General features: G+C 39.2%; 1 protein-coding gene across 22 annotated transcripts in view; it reads left to right on the top strand.

Annotated features, from left to right (window-relative positions):
• Positions 1-27,861, top strand: part of Ncor1 (nuclear receptor corepressor 1) — a 152,924-nt gene that overhangs the window by 26,254 nt on the left and 98,809 nt on the right. For all 22 annotated transcript variants that reach the window (XM_037201359.1, XM_028857111.2, XM_028857112.2 and 19 more), the window contains exons 3-6: positions 419-570; positions 13,173-13,365; positions 20,218-20,400; positions 26,937-27,050. In XM_037201359.1, coding sequence (XP_037057254.1) covers positions 419-570; positions 13,173-13,365; positions 20,218-20,400; positions 26,937-27,050 — 642 coding nt within the window. The remainder of the gene's footprint in view (positions 1-418; positions 571-13,172; positions 13,366-20,217; positions 20,401-26,936; positions 27,051-27,861) is intronic.

Here is a 27,861-nt window from a genome sequence, read left to right as displayed (position 1 = left end):
CATGTGTACAACCTATTCCTACTTCTACAATAAATTAAATAAATGTAAAAAAATATAAGTAAGGAATTGGAATGATGACTCAATGGTTAGAATGCTTGCTGCTCTTTCAGAGGACTAGAGTTGGGTTTTCAGCTCCCACGTCTATAATTCCAGCTCCAGAGGTTCCAACACCTTCTGGGCTCTGAGGTTATCCACCTGCGTGTGTGCATACATAAAACAGGCACTCACATATACCTAAAGGGGCAAAAAATCTTACTAGAAATAATTAAAATATTGGTGAAAAATTAGCTCATTAAAGGATTAAACTTGTCATTGCTATTTGTTTTCATATTTAACTGGTTCCTAATTACTTGATTTAACTTCATGATGGTGTTCTTATTTGTAGTTAATAGCTAACTTATGATTATTTTACTACCAGGAGTTTGCAGTCCCTGATTATCGCTCTGCTCATATTGAAGTTAGTCAGGCATCACAGCTTTTGCAGCAGCAGCAGCAGCAGCAGCAGCAGCAGCAGCAGCAGCTTCGAAGACGACCTTCCTTGCTTTCAGAATTTCACCCAGGTTCTGACAGGTAATGGGATTTCTTTTATGTTCCTACTTAGCGCTAATTGAACTACATAATTTATTATTTTTAATTTTTCACTAACAAAGCTTCAACTGGTCTTTTTTGGTTTTTTGAGACAGGGTTTCTTTGTGTAGTTTTGGTGCCTGTCCTGGATCTTGTTCTGTAGACCAGGCTGGCCTTGAACTCACAAAGATCCACCTGCCTCTGTCTCCACCTCCCAAGTGCTGGGATTAAAGGCATGCGCCACCACCGTCTGGCGTTTTGAGTTCTTGTATTGGTTTTCCTTGAACTCCAGAGCCTCCTTTTCAGTCTCCCATGTGTTGTTTGATTGCAATACCTGTCTCATATCTCTGTTTTTTTTTTTTGGGGGGGGGTTGTTGTCCCATTAAAAAAATTATATGAGGCTGGGTGGTGGTGGTATACGTCTTTAATCCCAGCACTCAGGAGGTGGAGACAGAGGCAGATGGATCTTTGTGAGTTCAAGGCTAGCCTGGTCTACAGAGTGAGATACGGGATAGGCACCAAAACTATGCAGAGAAACTCTGTCTCGAAAATCTAAAAAATAAATAAAATAAAAAGAAAGAAAAATTATATGATTACATTTTTAATGAAAATTTACTTGCTTTATACTTCATTATGTATATGGGAGTTTGCCATGTGTAATAGATCATTTGTATAAGTCAGAAGATAGCTTGGTGGCAGGGATCAGTTTTTTACTTCTACCTTATGGATCTTGGGGATCAAACTAAGGTTTTCAGGCTTAGTGGCAGTCATCTTTATCTGCTGAGCCATCTCTCTAGCTTCGTTTTTTGTTTGTTTTGAGACAGGGTCTCCCTGTAGTCTTGGAACTTGCTCTGTAGACCAGGCTGGCATCAATCTCACAGAGATCTGCCTGGCCCTATCTCCTGAGTACCACTATGCCTGGCCCACTAGTGAAGTTGATTCTTTCATGATTTCCTACATATATATTGTATTCTGGTTACTCCCTCCTCTTTCCTATTTCTCTCCCAGTTCTGCTAGCCCCTTCTTCCTGCAAATCACTTTCCCCATTTACTAGTTTGACTTTGTTTTGTGTTTTAGAATTTTACTAGTGCCATCTGTGTGATTAACCTCCAGAGTCTACGGGCTCACTAGTGGGTATGCAGCTAGATACTATGCCTCTCCAGAATCTTTTGGTTGCTTTTAGAGCAGCAGTATGTTGTAGGCAAACATGAATCCTTTCCCTTCTGTACCTGACTGTTAGGAGGACCTGTTTTCTGTGGACCCAGTGCCAATGTACACTGTTGCCATGAGTTTGTGGTTGCTGTGACCTTGCCATACTTGGGAGATGGTATTTTACCGCCCCTTCCCTCATCCTCTGGCTATTGCATTATTTCCATCTTCTCTTCTCCCGTGTTCTCCAAACATTAAGGGGGTGATGTAAATGTGTCTTTATTCTCATGTTCTGTGCAGCCCTGGGCCTTTGTGTTTGTCTTCATTTGCTGCAAGAAGAAGACTCTGTTTAAGTATTGGTCTGTGGGTATAAGCATAGCTATTTAGGAGATATTTTCTGCTAAGTGGCCACTTTATGTTCTGCTGATGGGTCTAAGACCTCTTCAGTCATGGCTTTGAACCAGACTTATAGTGCTAGGTATGAAATTCCTCTTGTAGAGCAAGTCCCAAATTCAGTTAGGGAGCCGTTCATTGGTCATGGAGCCCAGTTCAGAGTTCAGGGTCTGGGGATGGAGGGTTGAGGGGAGCTGAGAGATTAGCGGATGAACAGAGTGGCTGACAAATAATACATGTTTTATTATAGGCAAGAGTATGCATCCTTGGTCCCAAGGACATTTATTGAGAACACACAAAAGTGGCTTCTTTCCACAGCTGGTTACATAATGAGTTATATAACAGTCACCTTGATTGTTTACTGATGGTTGTTTGAATATACTGTAGTGGTGTCTGTTTGAACTAAGTCATTCCTGATGTCCACACTAGTACCATGTTACCTAAACTTCTGTCTGGCTCTTATGACCTCTGTTCCCTTAGTTGTCATTCCTGTAATATCCCACTACCATCTCGCCAGTTAACACATCTTGCCTGACAGGTTGATATGGTTTATAGATGTAGAAGCTGGATTAGATTATCAATGGCTTTACCCTACAGTTACCTGCATTACACCATCTGGCACCATGAGATCCAGCCAGCAGAGACAAGTCTTCCAGTCCAGTTTTAACTTGATTTCTCTACACCTTGTATCCAAGGTTTAGTATATATATACAGCAGTAGGGTCATACCAGCTAGTTTTGGTGGGTAGCCAAGAGAAATGGCAAGAGCTTGCATTGTTTTGGTGGCCTCTGGAGCCTCTGGCCATCTCCTACAAAGGCATCCCATATTTGGCACTGGAGTTTCTGTTTAGTGACCTGTTGATTCTTGGACCTACATAGTCTAGTCTTAGAGCTACTGCCTTCAGACTTTGCCTTGTTTTTTAATTAATAATCGGTTACCTTGTGTTTTTCTCATACCCTCTTTATTTTGTCTGACCTTTGCCCTCCACCCCCAGTCCCTCGCCTCCTTTATCCCCGCTCCTCTCTTTGTTGACACTCTCCACTTTCAGCATCATCTCTCTCCCATTTAAACTATATGGTGCTGTCTTGCTTACCTTCCAGTGACTTCTACACTATTGTTCCCATTCTGGTTTCTTAGATACTCCAGATAAACACACAAAACAAAAGACTCAGGCCAGGATCCATATATAAGAAAAAACAGGTGATGTTTGCCTTTCTCAGCCTCAGTTACCTCGCTTGATATAATTTCCAGTTATATCCATTTTCCTGCAAGTTTTATACTTTCATTTTTTTCCATAGTTGCATAAATTTTCATTATCTACTCATCAAAAATAGACATTTGGGCTGGCTCTGTTTTCTAACTATTGTGACTAGAGCTTCAATGAACATGGATGAGGAAGTGTCTCTATTGTAGGACATAGATTCCCTAGGGCTTATGCCCAGGAGTGGTATGGCTAGGTCATGTGGTAGGTCCATATCTACTTTGTTGAGGAATCTCCAGACTGATCCAAAAAGTGGCTGTACAAGTGACTCCCACCAGCACATAGAGTGTTCTTTAAAATTATATAATATTGGGTGATAAAACTATTTTATTTAGCGGCTTGAGGTCTGAGGAGGTCAGTGGAATCTAATGTCCTCAGTAGGCTAGATCTCCCTGGTCTCTTTATCCCTAAACACTCCATTTTCACTCTTAAAGTTGTTGGTTTAAAAGTAAATTTTATTAGGGGCTTGGGATATCTCTCTTGATATCCACCACTTGCCAGACAAGCTTGAGGCCTTCAGTTCCATCTCCAGTACAGGAAAAAAAAAGTCATTGTGTATTTAAGTATGTAAAAGATGTTACAGAAGGATATATGTGGATAATACAAAGGACACTGTACTAGAACAAATTAACATACCCATTGTTCCCCTTTTGTCGTGGCAAGAAGCTAGTCTTTTACCATTTAGCGAGAATCCCAAATGCAGGGGCTGGAGAGATGGCTCAGAGGTTAAAAGCACTTGTTGCTCTTGCAGAGAACCCTGTTTCATTTCCTAGCACCCACATAGTGGCTCACAACCTCGAGTAATTCCAGTTCTAGGGATGCCAATCCCGTCTTGTAACCTCCATGAGTACTAGGCATACAGTGTTGCTCTTGCAGGCAAAACACTCATACACATTAAATGAAATAAATCTTTTTTTTTTTTTTTCTTGCTATTTTCAAGACAGAGTCTCACTATGTAGCTCTGACTGTCTTGGAAATCACTGTGTGGATCAGGCTGGCCTTGAACTCACTGAGTTCTGCATAACTGCCTCCAGTGCTGGGATTAAATGCGTGCGCCCAGCAAATAAATCCTTTTAAAAAATACTCTGTATTGGAAAAAACTAATCCCAAATGCAGAATATTTTATCACCTTTATTCCAGTTTTGTGCATTAGATATTTGAACTTGCCTATCCATTATATCTGCTGTTTTATAAGTTCTGATTATGTCTGTCTTCTGTGTCTCTGTCTCTCTCTTTTTTTTTTTGGAGACAGTGTTTCTTGGGTAGTTCTGGTTGTCTTGGAATTTGCTCTGGAAGGCAGCTATGCTCACCACTCTACCACCAACGCAGTAGAATTTGCTCTGTAGATCAGGCTGGCTTAAAATTCAGAGATCCACCTGCCTTTGCCTCCCTAATGCTGGGATTAAAGGCGTGCGCCACCACTGCCAGGCTTTTTTTCTGTCTCTGTACTTGAATGTTTTTAGATGCCATACATACGTAAGTGAAATCATGTAACATTGTCTTTCTATGTTTGGTTTATTTCAACTAATCCAATGTCCTCTAGGCACATCAATATTGTAAGTAAGGCAAGATCTCATTTAAAAAAAAACTTAGTAACGTTCTCTCTCTCATTTTTGTCTTGACTGTTGATGTTGCAATGAACGTGAAAGTGTAGATACCTTAATTTCCTTAGAAACTGTCATAGTCTTTTGAATCGTGTCTACCAATCTTTACTTGCCATCACTGTACAAGGACTTGCTTTTTCTACATCCTTGTCTATATTTTCTTTTTGATAATAGGAGTCTTTTAAAATTTTAAATTAATTAATTGATTTAGAGACAGGGTCACTATGTTGCCTTGGTTTGTCTGGAACTAACTATATAGAGCAGGTTGGTCTTGAATTTACAGAGATCCACCTACCTCTGCCTCCTGAGGGATGTATTAAACGGGTGTGACACCACACCCTGCCATTTGTTTGATATTTTGTATATTGGTGTTTTGCCTTCATGTGTGTCTGGGCACCATGTGTGCAGTGCCCACAGAGTCCAGAAGAGGGCACTACCTCTCCTAGGGCTGTAGTTACAGACAGTTCTAACCATGTGGCTGTTAGGAATCAAACTTGGATTTTCTAGAAGAACAGCCAGTGCTTTTAACGACAGAGCCGTCTCTCCAGCCCAATAATAGGAATCTTAATGGATTGCTAGTGTGAAGTGGTATCTCATAGTCATTTTGACTTGCATTTTCCTATTAATTAATAATATTGGATGCCATTTCACATCTTGGCAGTCTTATTTATTTTTTATTGTTTGGAAAAACATGTAGCCACAGTTTGTTCTTCTTTTGAAAATTGCAATTTGTGTGTGTGTGTGTGTGTGTGTGTGTGTGTGTGTGTGTGTCCATGTGTCTGTCTGTCCTTGTGAAAGTAGTATGAAGGCTAGAGGTAGATGTCAGATGTCTTCTGTATTTGCTTCCACCTCCCTGTCCCCAGGCATATGGTCTGCAGGGTTTTGAATGAGGTAATAGGGACACAAGTTAACAAAGCATAGATCTTGTTTGGTGAATCCTCATCCTCATTATGTTTTCTGGACATGTACATGTATACAATATTCTTTGGCCCAGACAGCTTTGTGGAGCCTAGTATTGGCACTCATATCTGGAGTCCCTTCTCCTTCATGGCAGATTTCTGGATTTCTTTGAGTGCCTGAGAGGCAAACTTCTTGAAGTCGTGTGATTCTGATTATTGGTGGTGCATTTCCCAAGCCAGCAACTTGTTGACTGCAGAATGGTCCTTCTTTTTTCTACCCTTCTTTGCTGGAGCCGTTCTCCGGTCCCCAGTTGACACTCCACCTGCTTTAGTTTTGGAGATGGAGTCTCTCACTGGAACTGGAACTCCAGCAATCTACCATTCTCAGTTTTGTACCTGGGCCCTGGAGATCTTAACTCGGGTCCTCAAGCTTGTGTGGCAAGTTTAATTTGCTGAGCCATTTTCTTAGTCCCAGGTGATTAAATTTTCTTGTGGGTTATTTGAATTCTTTATAAATTTTGGATATCAGATAACAATTTTCTAATTTACTGTTTGTCAGCAGAAACTTTTTAAACATTTTTTTGTTTTTGTTTTTTTTGTTTTTTGAGACAGGGTTTCTCTGTGTAGTTTTGGTGCCTGTCCTGGATCTCACTCTGTAGACCAGGCTGGCCTTGAACTCAGAGAGATTCGCCTGTCTCTGCCTCCCAAGTGCTGAGATTAAGCCACAATCACCCAGCAACATAATTTTTTTTTAATTGATTCTTCAGGAATTTCACATCATGCACCCCCAATCCCACTCGTTTCCCAGTCTTGCCATGTCCATCCCTCACCCCCATAGCGTCTCCCTTAAAGAAAATGTTAAAAAAAAAAAAAAAAAAAAAAAAAAAAAAAAAAAAAAAAACATTTTGATCCTCCATCTTTTCTGCCTCTCCAACACCCCTTCATTTGTCTTAGTGACATTGGGAGCTTCGGTGTGTCATGAAGTGCACCCTTTTGCCCAGTCCAATTTACTTGCAAATGTTTATTTCAATGAGTTGTTGGTCTGGTTCAAGACCTCTGGCTCCTGGTACACCGTCAACACTGGACCCTTACTGAAAATCCTCCCAGATAGCGTGGCATTGCCCTGAGTCAGGCTCTCTCATGCTTGTGGTGCTGGGTGGGGTCATCTCAGCTCTCCCATGAGGGGTGGCACCACTCTTTGTTGCAGTGGGCAGTGAGGGCTAGGGGCATGCTGGCTCAGCACAGCCCTCGGATTTCAACTGCATGGTTCCTTTGGTCCCCTGTGGTATTTTGGTGGCACAAAGATCAATACAGACCCCAGCTGCAACAGGACCATGGACTCCGACATGGTCCCTGCAGCAGCTCAGGCCCGGATGTCACCATAGCCCCAGGTGGCAGTGTAGGCTACTCAGATTGGCACGGTCCTGGTAGCAGCATAGCCTTTGGACATTGACATAGCCTCAGGTGGTGCCCAGGTCCTGGGGTATCTGTGTGGCCTTTGGTGAGAACATGGGCCATGGATGTCAACACAGACTCTGACTGGGGTAGGACCATGGAAACAGACATGACCCTCATCAGCAGCCCAGACCTGGACATCACTATGGCCCCAGGTGGCAAGCTGGCCACCTATATTAGCCTGTTCCTCACCACTTTTGCTTCTTCAGTTCCACCTCTTTCTAAAGCACATGAACTGGTCTGCTTCTCTTTCTCTCCCCTTTTTCCACCATCTATTTGTTCATCATAATGGTGTCTGCCCTCCCAGTGGGGATATCTTCAGCCAGTCTGGGGCCGTGAGGATCAAGGTGGGCCTGTGGCTGTCTTTCACCTGCCTAGGCTGTGAGGTGGGTCTCCAGCAGAAGCTTTTGAGTTTGATCTAAATCTAATTTATGTATTTTTGTATTTGTGGCCTGAGATTTTGCTATGTAAGAAAAAAAATCAAGGCCAGTGCCTGCCTTAGAGTCTTCCCTCTGTGTTCTCTGTTTGGGATTTCATAGTATCCAGCCTCATATTTAATCTTCTTTCATTTTCAATTGATTTTTCTATATTGTGTGTCTAATTTCATTCTTGTGTGTGAAGATACAGTTTTTCCAGCACGATGTACCAAAGAAACTGTATTTTTTCTGTTGTGATCTCTTGCTATACTTGTAAAAAATTAGTTCACCATATATTTTTGGCCTTTCTATTCCCCTCTGATAGTCTGTTTGTAAGTTTTAGGTCAATACCATATTACTTTTTTGTTTGTTTGTTTCTTTTTTAATTTAATATAGATGGGTATTTTGCCTGATGTGTGTCTGTGCAGCATGTGTGCAGTGCCCATGGAGGCCAGAAGAGGACCTTGAGTCTCCTGGAACTGTAGTTATATGCAGTTGTAAATTGCCATATGGGTGCTGGGAATAGAACCTAGGTCCTCTGAAAGAGTAGCCAGTGCTCTTAACCACTAAGCCATCTCTTCAGCCCCTCAATTCTTTGTTTTGATTATTATTTCCTTGTAATATAATTTTAAAACAAGAAATATGCCTTTCACAATTGTTTTGGCATTTGGGGTATTTTGTGTCTGTGTGTATTTTATAGTTTATTTTTTGTTTGTTTGTTTGTTTGTGAACAATCCCTTGAGAATTTGCTATGGATAGCATTGAATGTATATAGTGCTTTAGGTCAGTGGTTCTCATCCTCTGGGTTATGACTCCTTTGGCAAACCTCTATTTCCAAAAATATTTACAGTATGATTCATAACAGCAAAATTATAGTTATGAAGTGGCAACGAAAATACTTTTATGGTTGGGGGTCACCTCAACATGTGGAACTGTGTTAAAAGGACCTAGCATTAGGAAGGTTGAGAACCCCTGCTTTAGGCAATGTAGGGGTTGGGGATTTAGCTCAGTGGTGGAGCACTTGCCTAACAAGCCCAAGGCTCTGGGTTTGGTCCTCAGCTCCGGAAAAAAAAGAAGAAAGAAATATGTGTGTGTGTGTGTGTGTGTGTGTGTGTGTGTGTGTGTGTGTACACACATTTAAAAAATACTCTACTGATTATCCAGTAAAATGGCTCAGTGGGTAATGGCCCTTGCTTGCCAAGTCAGAGATGACCTGCATTAGGTTCTCAGAATCCACATGGTGGAGGGAGAGAACTGACTTCCAGAGGTTGTCTTCAGACCCACATGTGCATAGTCTCTGGCACATGTGCACACACGCTTAGTCAATAAATGTAATTTAAAAAGTTTAGTTCATCAGCATGGGGGTATCTTTCCTTTGTGTTGTTGCAATTAAAAAAAGTCATTTAACAAACACATTTAAGAAGGAAAAGGACTAAAAATAATCTTGTATTTAAAAAAAAAAAAAGGTAACCCAGTTTGGAGGTACACCTTTAATCCCACCTCTCAGGAGGGGGAGGCTAGAGGATCTCTGAGTTCAAGGCCAGCCTGGTCTATAGAGTGACAGGACAGCCAGGGCTGTTACACAGAGAAACCCTGTCTTGAAAAAACAAACACAACCAAACAAACAAAAAGGCATACAATTATTGCCAGAAATTTGAAAAGATTCAGGGAAAGAATTAAAAGAATCTTGAATGACTTGGCCTCCCATTTGCTATCTTGACTCTCAATGAAACAGGGTTGAAAAGGAAAGAAAGTAATGAAAATCGTCAGTTTTAAATGGAGTGATGGTAAATGATTTGTCAAGAATTTCCATTATGCCTCCTGGTTTCTCAGCACCTGTGTGAAGGGCATTCATGATGTGTCAGTTTGTACAGTAATAAGGTACCTAGTCTGTCACAGTGGTCCGGAGTCTCAACAAAGGTTTCAGAACAAGACTGAGTCCCCTCTTCTTGCTCCTGTATAGTGTGGAGAATAAGAAAGCCGTGCCCATCACAACTTCTAGCCCAGAGCAGACAAGTACATGACCTCCCACAAGACAATGGCAAGGAAAACCTTCTTGAACAATTTCACACTGAAGAGAAGGTCTGAAGTAGGGCTGCCACAGTGCCCCTGAGCAAGAGAAAATAGAGGGGCGTAGTACGGGTTCAATGGTTGAAGTTCAAGGGTAAGTAAAAGACTAGGGGGAATTCAGGTAGGAATACAGGCTGTTTTCAGGGTGGACAGTCTCTGGTTCTGAACCGAATAGAGCTTAGTTTGTTGTAGGAGATAATGAAGCAGTAGCTTAAAATTCTGAGAAAAATTAAGATCCAAGATATTATACCAGACAAAATTAAGCCGTAAAGCAACAGGCAGGTATTTTTAGACATGAAAACACTGAACATCCAAAACTTATTATAGAATTTGTAGGTGATGGAATCCAGCTAAACAAAGAATGAAAGCCATGGTAAAGGACTGATAGTTATAAGCCTGTGTAAACTTAAAAATCCATATTAAGCAATGTTAAATATTAAATTAAATTTTAAATAATGGACTATTTAAATAATACTTTTTTTTTTTTTTTTTTTTTGAGAGTTTTCAAGACAGGGTTTTTCTTTGTAGCTTTGGAGCCTGTCCTGGAACTCACTTTGTAGACCAGGCTGACCTCAAACTCACAGAGATTCCTGGCTCTGCCTCCTGAACACATGGAAATATTAAACATTGACAGGATTTAAAAAAAAAAAAAAAAAAAAAAAAAAAACACAGCTTGCAAACACCTACCAGTAAGGTATGTTTAGAATCTTTAAAGGCATGCCTTTGAAAAGTGTGCACATAGTGAGTTTATTTTTCTAAAGTAGAATTTTCAGGAAACTCTCTAAACACCACCTTTATGTTTTTCATAACTCTTTATCTTGCCTTCTAGCAAGTTTATTTTTGAATTTTTTTTATTTTTAAAGTTCATATTTATCATTATGATCATCTTCAGTTCTATATTCTGTTCTTCAGTATTGGGTATGTTTCACCTTCTGGTTTTGATAAATCTCACAGTCAAGAGTTGTTAGAAGTACAATGTAATTAGATGTTACACACACACACACACACACACACACACACACACACACACACACACGACCTGAATGGTGATGTTGAAGGTGTTTACCAGCCTGTCTGGCATATGTGGTAGATCTAGGACTTTTTGTATGCTAGATAAACATGCTACCAACCAGATGTATCCACAGTGGCCAATTATACCTTTGTAGGACTGTGGACTGAATGAGGGTTCCTAGCACAGTGGGCAGTAAAGGACTGAAATCTAGCTTAGACACTCAGACTGCCATGGAAAGTCACAGTTATTTATAGAAAGGGAAAAATTCGAAATTACACTGAACATTTTCCTGTAGCTTTGGAATAGCTTCTATTTTATGTGCTATATGGATTGCCATGGCCTTATCCTCATGACAAATGCTGAACATAATTTTTAATTTTTTGAAAATTTCATACATGTGTGCAATGTATCTTGGTCATCTCCCCCTTCCCCCCCATACTCAGGTCCCTTCAAAACATTTCTCTCCCAATTTCATCTTCTTCACCTCCTCTTCTTCCTCTTCTCTTTTCTCTTTTCTCTCTCTCTCTCTTTTTTTGTGACTCACTAATTCCTGTGAGTATTGCCCATTTGCAGATCAGTGTGTATCTCCGAGTGCATGAGCATCCCTCTTAAAGAACAGTGACTAACTCCTCTCAGCACCTGTTAACTGCCAATAGCTCCTCAGTTGTATTGGGCCATCAGGAACTTTTCCTCTCTCCATGCTGGGATTTTTAACTAGCTGGATCTTTGTGTGTTACCACAGCTGCTGTGAGTTCCTGAGTATGACAGCTGTGTCTTGTCCAGATGTCAGCATTTCACAGCACTCCTTTCTGGCTCTTATATTCTTAAAAATTTTTAATTATTATTATTATTTTTAATCATATGAGTGTTTTGCCTGCATGTATGTGTATGTGCACTACATGTATGCTTGGTGCTCAGTAGGACTGGAAGAGGGTTTTGGGCTCTGGAACTGGAGTTACAAATAGTTGTGAGCTACCATCTGGGTGCTGGGAATTGAACCTGGGTCCTCTGCTAGAGTAGCCGGTAGGGCTCTTAACCACTGAACCTCCTCTCCAGCCCCAGCCCTTACATACTTTCTGCACCTCTGCTGTGATGTTCTCTGAGCTTTGGAGGGTGTGTGTGTAATATATATGATAAATCTATAGCTGAGCACTCAACAGTTACCTCTTGTCAGCACTTGAACAGGTAGACGTTTCTTCAGTAAAAAGCTTTTCTGACTAAAGTTAAGAGTTGCTCAAATCTCTTGAGACCAAGAGCTTGGCCAGCTGCTATTCTTCAATAAATTACTTCTGGCTGCTTAGTACAGGGTGCTTCTCTTGGTTACTTTAGCTTTGGATCATGGTCTTATCCTTCGTTCTTCATGATCTTGATTTCAACTCTTAAAACATTTAAATAAAAAAAAAAACTTGTGTGGGAGGGTTGTAGAGATGGCTTAGTGGCTGAGAGCACTTGCTGCTCTTGCAGAGGACCCAAGTTTGGTTCGTGGCTCACAATCATTAGTAACTCCAGTTCTGGGAATTGATATCCTCTTCTGGATTCTCCAGGCACCAGACATGCATGTAATGCACTTATGTATGTGCAGATAAACGCTCATCCACATAAAATAAAAATCTTTTTTTGATTGTTTGTTTTTTTGTTCCCCGAATTGTTTCTCCGTGTAGCCCTGGCTGTTCTGGAATATGCTTTGTAGACTGGGCTGGCCTTGAAATTAGAGATCTGCCTGCCTCTGCCTCCCGAGTTCTGTGATTAAAGGCATGTACCACCACCACTACCTGGCTAAAATAAAAGTCTTAAAAAAAAAAAATCTGTGTATGTGTATATGCACACATGAGTGTGGGCAAGTGGTCAGCTTTACATAGGTTCTGGTGATGTGAACTCAGGTCCTTGTGATTGCATGCTTAAAATATATTTTATGGATGTTTTTCAGTAACTCAAGATATTTTTACAAATCAAAATCTTGTTTTAAGACTTTCATTTCTAGATTTTTCTATAGAACTTTCTCTTCCTCTCAAAGAGACATTCAGTTAGAAGTGTTAATACTATTTGAGTGAGGTTCAGGTGTGTCTAGGCTTTTGACATTGTGACATGACTTCATTATCTATAAATGTGTTGTGCTTCATGCATAGCTGTCTTGGGACACATACGGTGTATGGGCATTGAGTTGGGCATTCCTGAATGTTATTCTGGCATAGGTATAGAGAGTGGCAGTTCACTTTGAAAGTAAGCATAACCTTTCATTCATTTTGAAGTTCGGCTGGGGTATTAGCAAGGAGTTAAATGTCACAACAATTTTCAGGTGTTTTTTGCTTTTTGTTTTTGTTGTTGTTGTTCTTTTTTTTGTATTAGGCCTCAAGAAAGAAGAACTGGATATGAACAATTTCACTCAGGCCCCTCACCAGTGGATCATGATTCATTGGAGTCCAAGCGGCCACGCCTGGAGCCAGTTTCTGATGCCCATTTCCAGCGTGTTAGTGCTGCTGTTTTACCTTTAGTTCACACTTTGCCAGAAGGGTTGAGGTCATCTGCAGACACTAAGAAGGTAAATGTTTGTTTTCTTGTTCTTTGGAGCTTAGGTCTATAATATTTATGTAACTGTATTTTAGGCACAGGGCCTAAAAGAAAAGCCCACATTACAGCAGCCTCTAAAGGTTAGGACTATGGGAGTGGAATGTTGTTAAACAAAACTATAAACCACAGACTAAGTGCTCCAGATTCCTATTAGTACCTTTGACTTTTTGGAGAGTGAAAACAGTTTGAGGAGTTCAAATATGAAGTCTCTTTTGACTAATTCTCATGCATTTTGTGTTGGTATGCTATACTACAAAATGTGGTCAGAGGTACTCAAGACTGTCAGTTTGGTCAAATTTGTCTTATTTATGTGGTGGCAGGGAGGGCTTATTCACCATGGCATGCATGTGGATGGAGGTCAGAGGACAACTTTTAGGAGTCAGTTTTCTCCTTCCATCCTGTGCATCCTGGGGATTTAACTCAGGTCATCAGGCTTTGCAGAAAACACTCTTATTGTCTGAGTTTTGTTTGGGGGGAAATTTTTCCCCCTCTCTTTGAGATAGGTTCTACATATTTAGCCCAGATGGTCTGGAACTTACAGTATAGATCAAGCTGGCTCACAGCAATCCTCCTGCCTCTGAATTCTCTGTACTCCACCATGCCTGGCAAATTTTGTCAATTTTTAAAAAGCCCTTTTAATTTATTAGTATAGGATACTTAGTTAAATAGGTACATAGGATAAAGTTTTATCTAAGGGTTGACTATTTATAATTTTTATCTAAAGAAAATGGTTCCAGAGTTATATAACTATTATACACTTAAACTTTAGGGTTGATTTCCAGGCATGGTGGTGTGCACACCTGGGAAGTAGGCTATCTTGATCTCTCTGGGATACATGAGACCCTATTTATTTTGCTGTTTTTTAAAGAAAGAAAAGAAAAAAAAAAAAAAGGAAAGAAAAAGAAAAAAAAGAGGAGCCCGGAGAGATGGCTCAGAGGTTAAGAGCACTGGCTACTCTTCCAGAGGTCTTGAGTTCAGTTCCCAGGAACCACATGGTAGTTCACAACCATCTGTAATGAGATCTGCATACATGTACAGAACCCTGTACACATAATAAATAAATAAATCCTTAGGCGCAAAGCTACACAGAGAAACCCTGTTTCAAAAAACCAAAAAAAAAAAAAAAAAAAAGAAAAAAAAAAGAGAGATTATAAAAGAAAAAATTTTTCTGTAATTTATAACTATTGATGACAACCTCCTGTTCTCATTAGTTGTTAACTAGAAGCTGGTTATAGTTCCAGTGTTCAGTGTGATATTCTTGATATTTGTGCATTATGGAATGATTAAATCAAATAATTGACATATCTGTCACTTTATGTACTTAACAATTATTTTTGTGTCATTAACAACTAAAATTTTAGCAACTTTGGGCTGGAGAGATGACTCAGAGGTTAAGAGCACCGACTGCTCTTCCAGAGGTCCTGAGTTCAATTCCCAGCACCCACATGGTGGCTCACAACTATCTGTAATGAGATCTGGTGTCCTCTTCTGTGTACATAATAAATAAATAAATCTTAAAAATTTTTTTTTAGCAACTTTCAAGTATACAATGCATTATTAATTATAACTAAATCATTATCTAACTACTTTAAATATTGAATATATATTTCATGATATTTTGAATAATATACTGTATTAACTTAAGGTTTTTTTGAGATCATATAATTTCCCCCTTGTGTTTATTACTTTCTTTTTGTTTTGTTTGTTTGTTTGTTTGTTTTTTGAGACAGGGTTTCTCTGTGTAGCTTTGGAGCCTCCCCTGGAACTCACTCTATAGACCAGGTTGGCCTCAAACTCACAGAGATCCGCCTGCCTCTCCCAAGTGCTGGGATTAAAGGTGTGCGCCACCACCACCCGTCGTTTATTACACTCTTTTGTGATTATTGTATGTGTCTGTTATGTTCTTGTTATATTGCTGTGGATATAGTTTTGGTTATTTTACATCTCATTAAATCTGTACATTAGCAGATGTTTAATATGAGTGGATATTTAGTTTAGAATAAAAATTTAAGAAACTCTTCAATTGTGATATATTAACCTTTTATTGTTTGTGATGTGAGGGCCTTGTACACTTGTACACTACTCTAGCACTGAGCTACATTTCTACCCTGTAACCTTTTTACTAATATGTATTAATGGTTTCTCAGTATCATTTTGTCTTTAAAATTTTTAAGTAAAAATTTAATTGTGTGTGTGTGTGTGTGTGTGTGTGTGTGTGTGTGTGTGTGTGTGTGTCTGGATGTGGACATGTGAGTGTAGTTAGCTGAGAAAGCCAGAAAAGAACGTCAGAGCCTCTAGAGCTGGAGTTAACGAGCAGTTGTGAACCACCTTACATGAGTGCTAGGGACTGGATCTGGGTCCTCTGCCAGAGCAGTGTGGCAGCTCGATAACCACTGGGCCACCTCTCCCATTTAAGAGTGAATTATTTTTATTCAAGCGGGTGTGTGTGTGTGTGTGTGTGTGTGTGTGTGTGTGTGTGTGTGTGTGTGTGTGTGTAGGCAGGAAGATAGCTTTTGTGAGTTGGTTCTCTTTCTACCACGTGGATCCTGTTACTCTCAGGCTGTCAGGCTTGGTAATAAGTGCCTTCACCTGCTGAGCCAGTTCTCTAGCCTTGTCTTCATCTCTGCTACTTACAGCCTGGTCTCACGTTTGTAGTAATCCTTCTGCTTCTGCCTGCAAAGTGCTAGGATTTTAGGTGTAAGCCACCGCATTCAACTGCTTTCTTATTCTTACACAAAGAAAGAAATCTTCGTTGAATCCTTGATACTTGTTTCTCACCGTCTACTGGTATTTTGGTCTTATAAGTGTCAATGCTTTGAATGCTTGTTTGTACAAATGACAAATATTGTCAGGGGCATTTCAAAAATTGTCGGAAATTTTGAATTAGTCTAACTCAAAATTAGTGACATCATCCCCTCTCCACCTCCTTTTTTTTTTTTTTTTTTTTTTTTTTTGCTTTCTAAGACAAGGTCTCATAGCCCAGGCTGGCCTTAGATTTGCTGTCTCACAAGACTGGCTTTGAACTCCGAATCCTCCTACTTCTACTCTCCTAGTGCCAGGAGGCGTGAGCCATCCTGTTTGGTCTCAATTTCTTCTGAAACTCAAGCCAGCAGCTCAGCCAGTAATATCTAAAACCAAACATTGTAACACAGTATAAAGATACATTAATGTGATACATATTAAGTAATGATAGTAATGAAAGTATTTAGTTTTTATTTCCATAATTAAACCATTTTGTTTCTATATGATCAGAAAACTTTGTATAATGTATATGTATGGTGTGTGTGTGTGCATGCATGTATGTATATTTGCATGTGTGAGGGCTTGTGTAATGAGTGTGCATGTGGTGTGGAGCCAGAGGCTGATGTTGGTTGCCTTTCTTAATAGCTCTTCACTTTATTTTATTTACTGAGGTGGGGTCTCTCACTACCCATTCTGCTAGTCTACCCAGCTAGTTTCCCTGGGGAATCCTGTCTCTACTTTCTGAACATTGTGGTTATAGATAGGCTACCACAACTGCTTTGCTATTGTGCATGTGTGCTGGGTATCTGAATTCCTTTCCTTATGCCTTCCCTACCTCCCAGACAAGATCTCTGTGTTGGCTGTCCTGGAACTCATTCTGTAGACCAGGCTGGCCTCAAACTCAGGGATCCACCTGCCTTTGCCTCCTGAGTGCTAGGTTTAAGGTGTGTGCCACCCACCCAGCCTGTCCTTACATTTGCCTAGCAAATGCTTTATCAGTTGAGCCATCTACCAGCCTCAACATATAATAGTCTTGAATCTAAGCCCAGGTGTTTCAGGCAACTCCTTTTGTAGTATGACATCTACAGGGCAAAGTGCACATGTATGTTCAGAATGCAGCTGGAGTAACACTGTGAGATGCGCAAGTACTGCCAGAAACCTCAAATTCATTACATGTTTTGGATTAATTTTTGGTTATTGTGCATTCAGACACCTTTTGTTATTAACATATTTTCTTGATCTTCCATTTAATCACAAAACTCCATAGAGTTAGAACCCATATATACTTTATAATTTATTTTCAGGTAGTTCAGCCAGAAAGGAAACAAAACTGTGTGTATAATGAGAAAACAAGTATAACAAAAAACCAGTGAACCTACAGGAAGGGTAGATGGATATCATGTGCTTTTGTCTTTTATTTCAATTGTTGAGATCGTATATTGAGTGGTACAAGCTCTTTGTGGTAGGTAGTAATTAGGTGAGCCTTTGGGAGTTGTGAGACGTACCATACCACATGGATTACCAGTGTTTGGGGTTTACAAGAAAGCCCTTGCTGCACTAAAAGGAACAAAATTTAAATATACAATCTTCTGACACAGAATAAATGATCCCATATACAATTTATAGCTGTAGAAAGGGGATCTTAAAACTCATTCATTAAAATGTGGCATGCTCATTGTATATGAGTTATTTCCATTTTATAGTTGAGGAAACATGCTAGTAAAAACTTCAGTGACCTTAGGTTATGTCTCCTGAGTTGGAATGAAAATACAGGATCCCTAACGCCTTCCTGCACTTCATGGTCCATCAACTCTGTTTTCCTCTTCTTTTATATCCTTTCTTTCTTTGTATTTTTAAAAATAAACCCTAAGTTTATAATTAAAAATGTAGACATATACACATGCCCCCTCTCCCCCAAAAAGGAAATCTAATTCTTATTCTAAGTAGCTATCAGGCTGTTCCAATCCTGTCATAAAAGGAGGCATTCAAGAAATTTGTCTTTGGTTAAATACTTTTTACTGTTAATTCAGAAAGGGAAATTAGTGATTTGTACGTTTTTAGAATATGTATAAAACAAGTTTTAGAACAAGTTTTAAAAACATTTTCATAATCTGCTAGTTAGAATACATATCTCTGTGATACAAACTATCTCATATGCATGTGGTAGGAAAGTCAGAGTTTTATCACCAGGTGATGGCGCATGCCTTTAATCTCAACACTCTGGAATCAGAGGCAGGAGGATCTCTGAGCTTGAGAGAGAAGTTACACACAGAAACCCCGGCTTGAAAAAAAAAGTACACACAAAAATTTCAAGGTTCGGGGATTTAGCTCAGTGGTAGAATGCTTGCCTAGCAAGCACAAGGCCCTAGGTTCGATCCTCAGCTCAAAAAAAAAAAAAAAAAAAAAAAATCAAGGTTCTCAGAAATAAATTCTCATAATTACAAGGCCTTTGTAACAAAAGAAAATTTGAAAATTCTGTATTCATTTTTTGCAGATATTAGCTAGCTGATTTGTTCTATCTTATGCAATGTTGATGAAGATTTGAATTTTCTGCATTAATGTCATAAAGACACATTCCCTTGTCCCTTTTGCTTTTGAAGGTTGATGACAATAGTCACAGCCAAAAATTGAATTTTTTTATTTGTAAGAAACTTAGTTCCCTTTTGAAGCCAGTGAACCCAACAATTTACATTTTAATAGAGGAAGGATGAAGTGAGGGTTCCAGGTAGCTGGAGTTTATACACTAATGCAAATGTACTGAAACTTAACTGGATTATTGAGTCTAGAATAATTATTACTATTTTGTTAATGCTTTATTTATGGAGTTCTACAGGTTTAGGGTATAGCTATGATTTTATCTTATCCAGAATACCTTTTTACATTATGTGCATAGTGTTATGAGGCTTTTTAGCATTACATATGTTTCAGCTGAAATTGTGTTTGGGGACAGTGGTGTGCCTCCTAGGGCATTCCTGATTCAGAACTACTAATTTTTTTTTTTTAAGTCATTGTTTGGTATGTTTTAGGTTCTGTAGTCTTTCTAACTATTCTTGCTCTGAACTTTCTATACCCTAGAGAAAAATAGTACCCCTCTCCAAAAATTATGTGTTTAATAAACTGCTTGTATGTTTATCTTAGACTGGAAATGTGTGTGTGTGTGTGTGTGGTGTGTTGGGATGAGGTGGTAGATTTTTGGTAGAGGGATTTCCATTATCTTTTAATGGATCACTGCTGATTTGTGGGTGGAATGGGATGAAGTTTTTTGTTTTTTGACAAATGTGTGGGAAGATGTTTTATGCTAAAGAGATGGCACATGTGCTGTGGAATGACTTCATACCTCAATTTTGGTCTTTGGCAATACTGAAAACATTTTGGTGCTAGAGATTGAGCTCAGGGCTTCATCATGTTGAACATGGATCCCACCACCAAGCTATATCCAAAGACCCCCCAATTTTTTTTTAATAGGAACTCTTGGCTTAATAATGATAAGGTGAGCCAGGCAGTGGTGGTACACGACTTTAATCCCAGCACTCAGGAGGCAGAGGAGGCAGTTCTTTGTGACTTCAAGGCTAGCCTGGTCTACATAGCAAGTTCCAGGATAAGCTCCAAAGCTGCACAGAGGAACTCTGTCTTGAAAAATAAAACAAACAACAAAAAAATGGTAAGGTGGATGGACACACACACACACACACACACAGACAAACACACACACACACATACATACACAATCGTAAAAAACGAATAATGAATGCTGTTATAAAAGTAGTATAAACATCTGTGTTTTATTTTATATATATTTGCCAGGATGTGTGAATATGAGAATTCATTGCCATTAGAGAAATAGCACACTGCTGTTGAAGGGTAGGGATGGTATCTGTTTATATTACCCCAGGAGCGGTAGTTGACATGTTCACAGTCTTCGTTTACCATTGCACCCAATAAAGGCTGTTTATATGCTCAGAGTGACAGAGACAGACACTCTGCTGTGTTTTAAAGTTTATGTTTTCTGTTAAGACAGTCTTGATGCTAGCATTGGCTGTTAGTGAGAAATAAATTGTTGTTTATTATATTTCTTCTAAAGGATCCAGCATTTGGAGGCAAACATGAAGCTCCATCCTCTCCACTGTCTGGGCAACCATGTGGAGATGATCAAAACGCTTCACCCTCAAAGCTTTCAAAAGAAGAGTTAATACAGAGTATGGACCGGGTAGATCGAGAGATTGCAAAAGTAGAGCAGCAGATCCTTAAACTGAAAAAGAAGCAGGTACGTGCTGGCCTCCTTGCTCAACACGGTCTGTGTGCGTGCTAGACGGTGGTGTGAAGAGCAGCCGTGTCTTGTATGGATGGGCCTTGTGCTCTGCTTACTCTTGAGCACTGTTAGTTTCTTTTGTTTCATTCCTTTATTCCTCCTGCTATACTATGCTGTATGGTGTCTGTGTGTGTTAGTTATTAAGGTTGCTAAAATGTAATTTATTTTATATCCCCAGTGGCAGCATATATGCCTACCGGTTTGTGCATCTCCTTGTCTTTACAGGATAGTTTTATTTTTCAATAAAATGGATGTGAAATAGTTTTAATTAATTTGCATTGTCTTGATTAGGAATGAGGCTGAGCTTATTTTCATGTTATGCCTTCTGTATTCATTATGAGCAGATATTCTCTTTTTTTTTTAACTGGTAAAATTTCCTAGCATATCATTTCATTTTTTTAAATAGTTTTCTTTGAGGAGGGAGTTGGACCTTTTTTTCTTTTTTTTTCTTTTTGGTCAGCTATCCCATTTGTTTATTATTAGGAAAAAGTTGACATATAAACAAATTAAAAATCCTCTCAATGAATATCTATATACTCACTATCAAGATTCAGTAGTTGTATTCAACCTGACATGTGAATGTTAAGGCATTGATGTATATACACACATTTGCTAGTTGTGTTTTTTGTGTGTACGTTAAAGGACAATTTTGTGGAGTTGGTTCCCTCATTCCACCTTTAGGTGAGTTCCAGGGATCAAACTCAGGCTGCCAGGCTTGCATGGCAAGTGCCTTTCTTTCCCTGTTGAGCTTTCTTGGCTCACATACACATACTTCTTTTATTGCTGAACCATTTCAAAATAAATATACATTCTGACACTTTTCTTGGTACGACAACATACTTAGATTTGAGAATATTTCTAGTGTCACCAAAGTTTTATTTGAATTAACTTAAAAAATTTGAGGCAAAGTTTTACTGTGTGTCCCACTATGGTCTCAAACTTGAGATTTTCTTCCTCTACCTTGGAAGTTCTGAAATACAAGCAATGAATTATCACACTTGGCTTGAATTAAATTTTTGTTGAGTGTTTTTGAGACAGTGTTTTATATAGCTCAGACTAGCCTCAACCTTGCTAAATTGTAGTGGCTGGTGACCTTTTTGTTTTTAAGATAAGTTCTCATTGATTATGTTGCCTAGGTTGACAATAAATTTTGCCTAGGTTGACACTAAACTTAATAGATTCTAATGATCCCCCTGCTTCATTTCCTGAGTAGTTGGGACTATAGATTCATTCTATCAAAACTGAATCAGTAAAAAAACACCTTTTAAAACTGAGATGTGATTCACACCACAGTATATATTCTTTCAAGGTGTGGAATACTTGTAATATTCATAAATTTTTGCAGGTTATCACCACTATTGAATCTAGAACATTTTTGTGACTTCTAGATTTTTTTTTTTATTCATTAGTACTCAGTGTCTGTTTCTAATACTACTTATCTCCTGGAATCTACTTGTCTATTTCTGTCTGTATGAATTACCTGTTTAGTTAAATAAAAGCCTATGACATATTTTCAAGAATTGCCTATGATGTATTTGCATAAACATTTTTTTTTGTTTTGTTTTGATTTTTTTGAGACCGCGTTTCTCTGTGTAGTTTTTGTCTGTCCTGGAGCTTGCTCTGTAGACCAGGCTGGCCTTGAACTCATAGAGATCGCCCTGGTTCTGCCTCCCAAGTGCATGTGATACTGCTGCCTAGAGTATCAACATTTTAAAATTGTTACTGACTAAATTGATTCCATTGTAGAATCATACAATATTTTATTCATCTATTCATTAATTGATAGACATTTGGGTTGTCTCTATCTTTTTTAAAGGTTTATTAAAAAACAATGTAAGTAAAAAACACAAACTGGAATTAGCCAGTTTTCTTCCATGGCTGCTTTTCTTTTTTTTTTTTTTGGTTTTTCGAGACAGGGTTTCTCTGTGTAGCTTTGGGTCTTTCCTGGGACTCACTTGGTAGCCCAGGCTGGCCTGGAACTCACAGAGATCCACCTGGCTCTGCCTCCCGAGTGCTGGGATATTAAAGGTGTGCGCCACCACTGCCCAGCTTTCTTTTTTATTATGCGGTCACATTCATGTACCAGTTTTTATGTGGATCTTTTTGTTTGTTTGTTTTTAGTCTTCTTGGATATATACCTAGGAGTAGAATTGTTGGGTCATATGGTAAAACCATGCGTAAACATTTAGGAACTGTGAAACTGCTGGTACTTAGGAGGTTTTTCTTGTTTTCTTTCTTTGCCAGCATGAGTTTTCTCCCCTCTTCCTACCCTCTCCCTATGTAACATAGGTGGTGGAAGGCTTCTCTCTATGCAGCACAGCCTGGTGTTGAGATCTTGACTCTCCTCCCTCAGCTTATTGAGGGTTATTCTATTATGGTTAAGGGATGCACCACTACACCCGACTTTTGTTTTCTTTTTGAAATATCCGTCTTAGTAGATGTGAACTAATGTCTTGCTGTGATTTTACTTTGTATCTCCTTAATAGTATTTTTCTTAATGATAATGTTGAGTGTCTTTACATGTGCTTAATATGGATATTTATACTTTCCTAGATCTATGTCTATTCACATCTTTTGTCTTTTTATTGTTGAGTTTTAGGAATTTGTGTGTGTATATATGTGTGTGCTTGCTCATGTATGCACATGGGAAGGTCAGAGGTTTCTTCCCACTATTACTTAAACCATATTTTTTAAGATGTACTTATTTTTATTATTTATTTATTTATTTATTTATTTATTTATTTATTTATTTATTTATTTTAAATAAGATTTACTTATTTTATGTATTTGTGCTCTATCTACATGTATGCCTTTATGCCAGAAGAGGGCATCAGATCCTATTAGAGGTGGTTGTGAGCCACCATGTGGTTGCTAGGAATTGAACTCAGGACCTCTGGAAGAACAGCTAGTGCTCTTAACCTCTCATCTCCTTTCCAATCCCCACCCCATCCACTCCTCAGAAAGGGTAAAGCCTCCCATGCAAGTCAACAATGCATGACCTAACAAGTTGAGGCAGGACTAAGCTCCTCCCATCCTGGCAATTTTATATAACAGCATGCATGCTGTTAATATATTCTAATTACTTTCTGAAATTCCATTCATTTATTGTGTATGTTAACATGTGTGCTATAATGTGTGTGTGGAGGTCAGAGAATAGCTTTTGGGGGTTGGTCCTCTTCTTCCACTATGTAGGACCTGGGACTTGAATCCAGTACTAAGCCTGGTAACAAGTACCTTCACCTGCTGAGCCATTTGGCTGGCCTCAGTTTTGTGTGTGTATGTTGTACACATGTACACGTTTGTGTGTGTTATTGCACTTCTGTGTGCATAGTATGTGATAGCCAGAAGTTCATGTTGGGTGTTATCTCTTTCCACCTTACTCTTTTGAGACAAGGTCTAGCACTCAACTGGAGCTCACCAGTTGGCGAGGCTTGTTCTCTGGTGAGCCCTAGGGATCTTCCTGGTCTGCTCTCCAGCACTGGAGTACAGAGGTGTGCTACTTAGCCCAGCTTCTATGCAGATACAGCACATGAAGCTCAGGTCCTTTACCCACTGAGTTCTCTCCCCATCCCATTGTTAGTACTTTAAAAATTACAGTTTTAACACTTATGATTTAGTTGTAGATTTGCCTGTGTTTTCTGTATAATTAATGCTCATGTCAGCTGTTTTTTAAAAGTGGCAGTTTTGTTCTTTCCAGTTTTTATTGCTGTTTTTCTGTTGCCTTATGTTTTAAAATAATGTCTTATTTTATTATTGAGTTTATTCTAAGTTTTTGTAGAAATTTATCATGTTGAGATATCCTGTATTTTTCTGACATGTAAAGATATTCCTTTCTCTTTTCATTTAGACAGAATCTTCCTTGGTAGCCTTGGCTGGCCCTGGTAGCCCTGGCTGACTTCTTACTCTTGTCTCAGCCTCCTGAATATTGGGATTTTAGGTGTGAGCCATTATGCCTATCTGCAAATATTTTAGTAATAAAAGAATGTTGAGTTTTAGTCACAAAGAAGTGCTTATTTTACATTTGTTTGCTAGTCATATAGTATTCTCCTTTTAATCTCTTAGTAAGCCCCTGTTTTAGTGCTGGTTTCAGATCACCTGCGCATCTCTAGGTTTAGCTTTATTTGTCCACATTATCGTTTTTTTTTAACCCAAGACAGGGTCTTACTAGGTATTCTGGGAATTTACTCTGTAGACCAGGCTGGCTTTGAACTCACAGAGATCTGCCTGCTTTGCCTCCCGAGTGCTGGGATTAAAGGCGTTCACTACCAATGCCTGGTGCCTTTTTTATTTCTTTGTTTATAAATTGCTAGTTTAATTTAACAGTATTTATTTGGGAATTTAAATTCATGAAGGGATTAGGTTATAATAGTTTTGATTGTTTTGTTATTTTTGAGACAGGGTCATGTATGTAACCCAGATTGGCTTTGAACTCTGATGTATTAGACTGACTTGGAACTCAGTGTAATCCTCCTACTTTTGAATCTCTTGAGTGATGGAATTAGAGTGGTGAGCTATTGCAACCAGCTAGTTTATACTGTTGCTTTCTTTAAAAGGTATTACTTATGCCAGTGGTGATCGGGAGGCAGAAGCAGTCAGATCTTTATGAGTTTGAGGTCAGCCTGGTCTACAAGCGAGTTCCAGGACAGCCAAGGCTACACAGAGAAACTCTTGTCTCAAAAAACAAAAACCAACCAAACAAAACCAAAACCAAAATGTATGTACATGTCTTTTCAGAAATGTGTGTATGCACATGCCCAGTGGGCATAGAGGTCACAGGACAGCTTTGTTGACTTAGTTCACTATTTCCTCCTTTACATGGGTTCCATGCACAGCGCTCAGGTCATCAGGCAAGTGCCTTTACCTACTACTCAATCTTGCTAGCCTCTACTGTTTCTTTCTTACCTGTCCTTGCCTGGTTTTGGTAAGATTTTAACATGTACCATTTCTAAACTCTGAGATGGTTAAATATTGCAGTTATTTTGTTCTCCAGTGTTTGGCAGAACTTAAACATTGGTTAAATCAGCTTGATCTAGTGGAGAGACGTGTGTGTGTGTGTGTGTGTGTGTGTGTGTGTGTGTGTGTGTACTTGTGAAGATTTTTTTCCTAGTGGTGATTCTTTTTTTTTTTTGTTTTTGTTTTTGTTTTTAAATTCAATTATATTTCATCTAGAAGTAAGTTTTCCCATCTTTTTGGAGGGTATAAGTGAATTCTCTACAATAAATTTCTATTTATTTCCCTTTTTTGGGTTTTATTCCAAGTCATTTAATTCTTTCTTCCTTATTTTCAATACACCTTCTCTTTCCTTTCACGATGCTGGGCCTCATGCGTGGTAATGCTGAGAGTATCACTTCTTTAAGCAGATTCTTCAGTCTGTTATTAGTTTATATTTATCTTTGCATGTGAGTGTTTGTGAATGACTACATGATAGTGTTGTGTGGCATGTGGAAGCCAGAGGACAGCCTCAGGTGTACATGATGGACTCACTGTGCACACAGTGGCCAGAGGACAGCCTCAGGTGTACATGCTGTATTCAGTGTGCACACAGTGGCCAGAGGACAGCCTCAGGTGTGTACAAGATGGACTCACTATGCACACAGTGGCCAGAGGACAGCCTCAGGTGTACATGATATTCAGTGTGAACACAGTGGCCAGAGGACAGCCTCAGTTGTACAAGATGGGCTGTGTGCATGAGGCTGTGTGTTCAGGTAGGGGCCAGAGGGCAGCGTCAACCTTAGTTTTGGAGACAGCGTCTCTCATTGGCCTGGAGCACTCCATTAGGGCAGGCTGGCTGGCCGGCCGTAAGAGCCCCTACCTGTGTCTGCCTTCTCAGCTTTGGTATTAAAAGTATGTGCTATTAAGCCTAGCTACTTTTCCATTGGTCCAGTGATCAGTAAACTCTGGGCCCCTTTGCATGCTAGGCACATTTCTCTTTTTTGTGTTTCTCCCCCTACTTCCCATCTTGTCATTTACATCCCCAGTCCTTGTTGGGAACATTTCTCTTTTCAGGTGGGTGTGGCCTAACAATTTACAGTACCTCACTGTTGGTCTTCCTTGGTAGTACAGGTCATTTTTTTTCCTCTTCCCTTATGCTAGACTTTATCTTTACCTAGTAATCAATTTGGATATTTGTTGAGCATTTACTAGGTTTTAGGTACTGAAAAAAGGCAATAAAAGCAAATTCCTGTTTATAGTAATAGGTAACATTTACTGAGCATTTAGTTTCTCTTTAATGTTTCCTTTATAAGAATTGAAATAGTCAAGGTTTTCTCCTTTGGTTTTACATCTGTCTGTCTATCTTACTATGATTTATGATATTTAGTTATTAAAATACATCTGGTTATTTTGCCTTGAGCTCTTGGATCCTTGAGAGCCTTGTAGAGTAAATGGTTACCCTATAGAATCAACAGGAAGTGCACGGTAGCATGTGCTATCTCTGGCTGCTGATTGGTGATCTGCAGCAAATGTCTGACAGTTCTTTCTGGATCTTTTAGCAACAGCTAGAAGAAGAAGCAGCTAAGCCTCCTGAGCCGGAGAAACCTGTGTCCCCTCCTCCTGTGGAGCAGAAACACCGTAGTATTGTCCAAATTATTTATGATGAGAATCGGGTAAGTTTATAGTCTTTCTGACAACATAGGCTTTAAATCTATCTGACTCTGGATTTTCCAGTTCTGAATATATTCTATTGTAATTATATTAAAATAAAAGTTCTGTTTTACATTATATATTGTATAACTATTAATTCACTCATTAGAATTTTTGGGGGTGGGGCAGTGGTTTCGAGACAGGGTTTCTCTGTGTAGTTTTGGTGCCTGTCCTGGATGTTGCTCTGTAGACCAGGCTGGCCTCGAACTCACAGAGATCCTCCTGGATCTGCCTCTCGAGTGCTGGGATTAAAGGCGTGTGCCACCACTACCCGTCCCACTGATTAGAATTTTATCAGCTTATTCTGCTATCATGCACATACTGACAAGTATATGAAACAGCTATTTTGTAGATTTTTACTTTTTCTTTTTTTTAGATAGGGAGTTACTGTGTAGTCCTGGATCGCATGGAACTCCATATTTGTCTCTGTAGACGGGGCTAACCTCATAGGTTGAATCAACCCTTCTGCCTTTGCCATCTGAGTGTTATGTATCATCATGCTTGCTTGCAAATTTTTCTTTTTTTTAAAAAAATAAGAAATCCCTATGTAACCCTTGCTAGCCTGGAATTCAGTGTATAGACCAGGCTGGCTTCAAACTCACAGATATCTGCCTGTCTGTGCATGTTATGCTAGGATGGAAGGTTTGTGCCACCATGACCTGCATGCTTGTTAATTTTTACTTAAAATATATTTAATACCAAAGCCTGATTGGTCAAATTACAGTACAAATGTACCTTTGAATAGAGGAAAGAATTTTATTATCAGGCTCAGAG

The sequence above is a fragment of the Peromyscus leucopus genome, chromosome 8b, assembly GCF_004664715.2.
Source record: "Peromyscus leucopus breed LL Stock chromosome 8b, UCI_PerLeu_2.1, whole genome shotgun sequence".
Lineage (NCBI taxonomy): Eukaryota > Metazoa > Chordata > Mammalia > Rodentia > Cricetidae > Peromyscus > Peromyscus leucopus.
The sequence above is the reverse complement of the archived record's forward strand: the minus strand, read 5'-3'. Positions and strand labels throughout refer to the sequence as shown.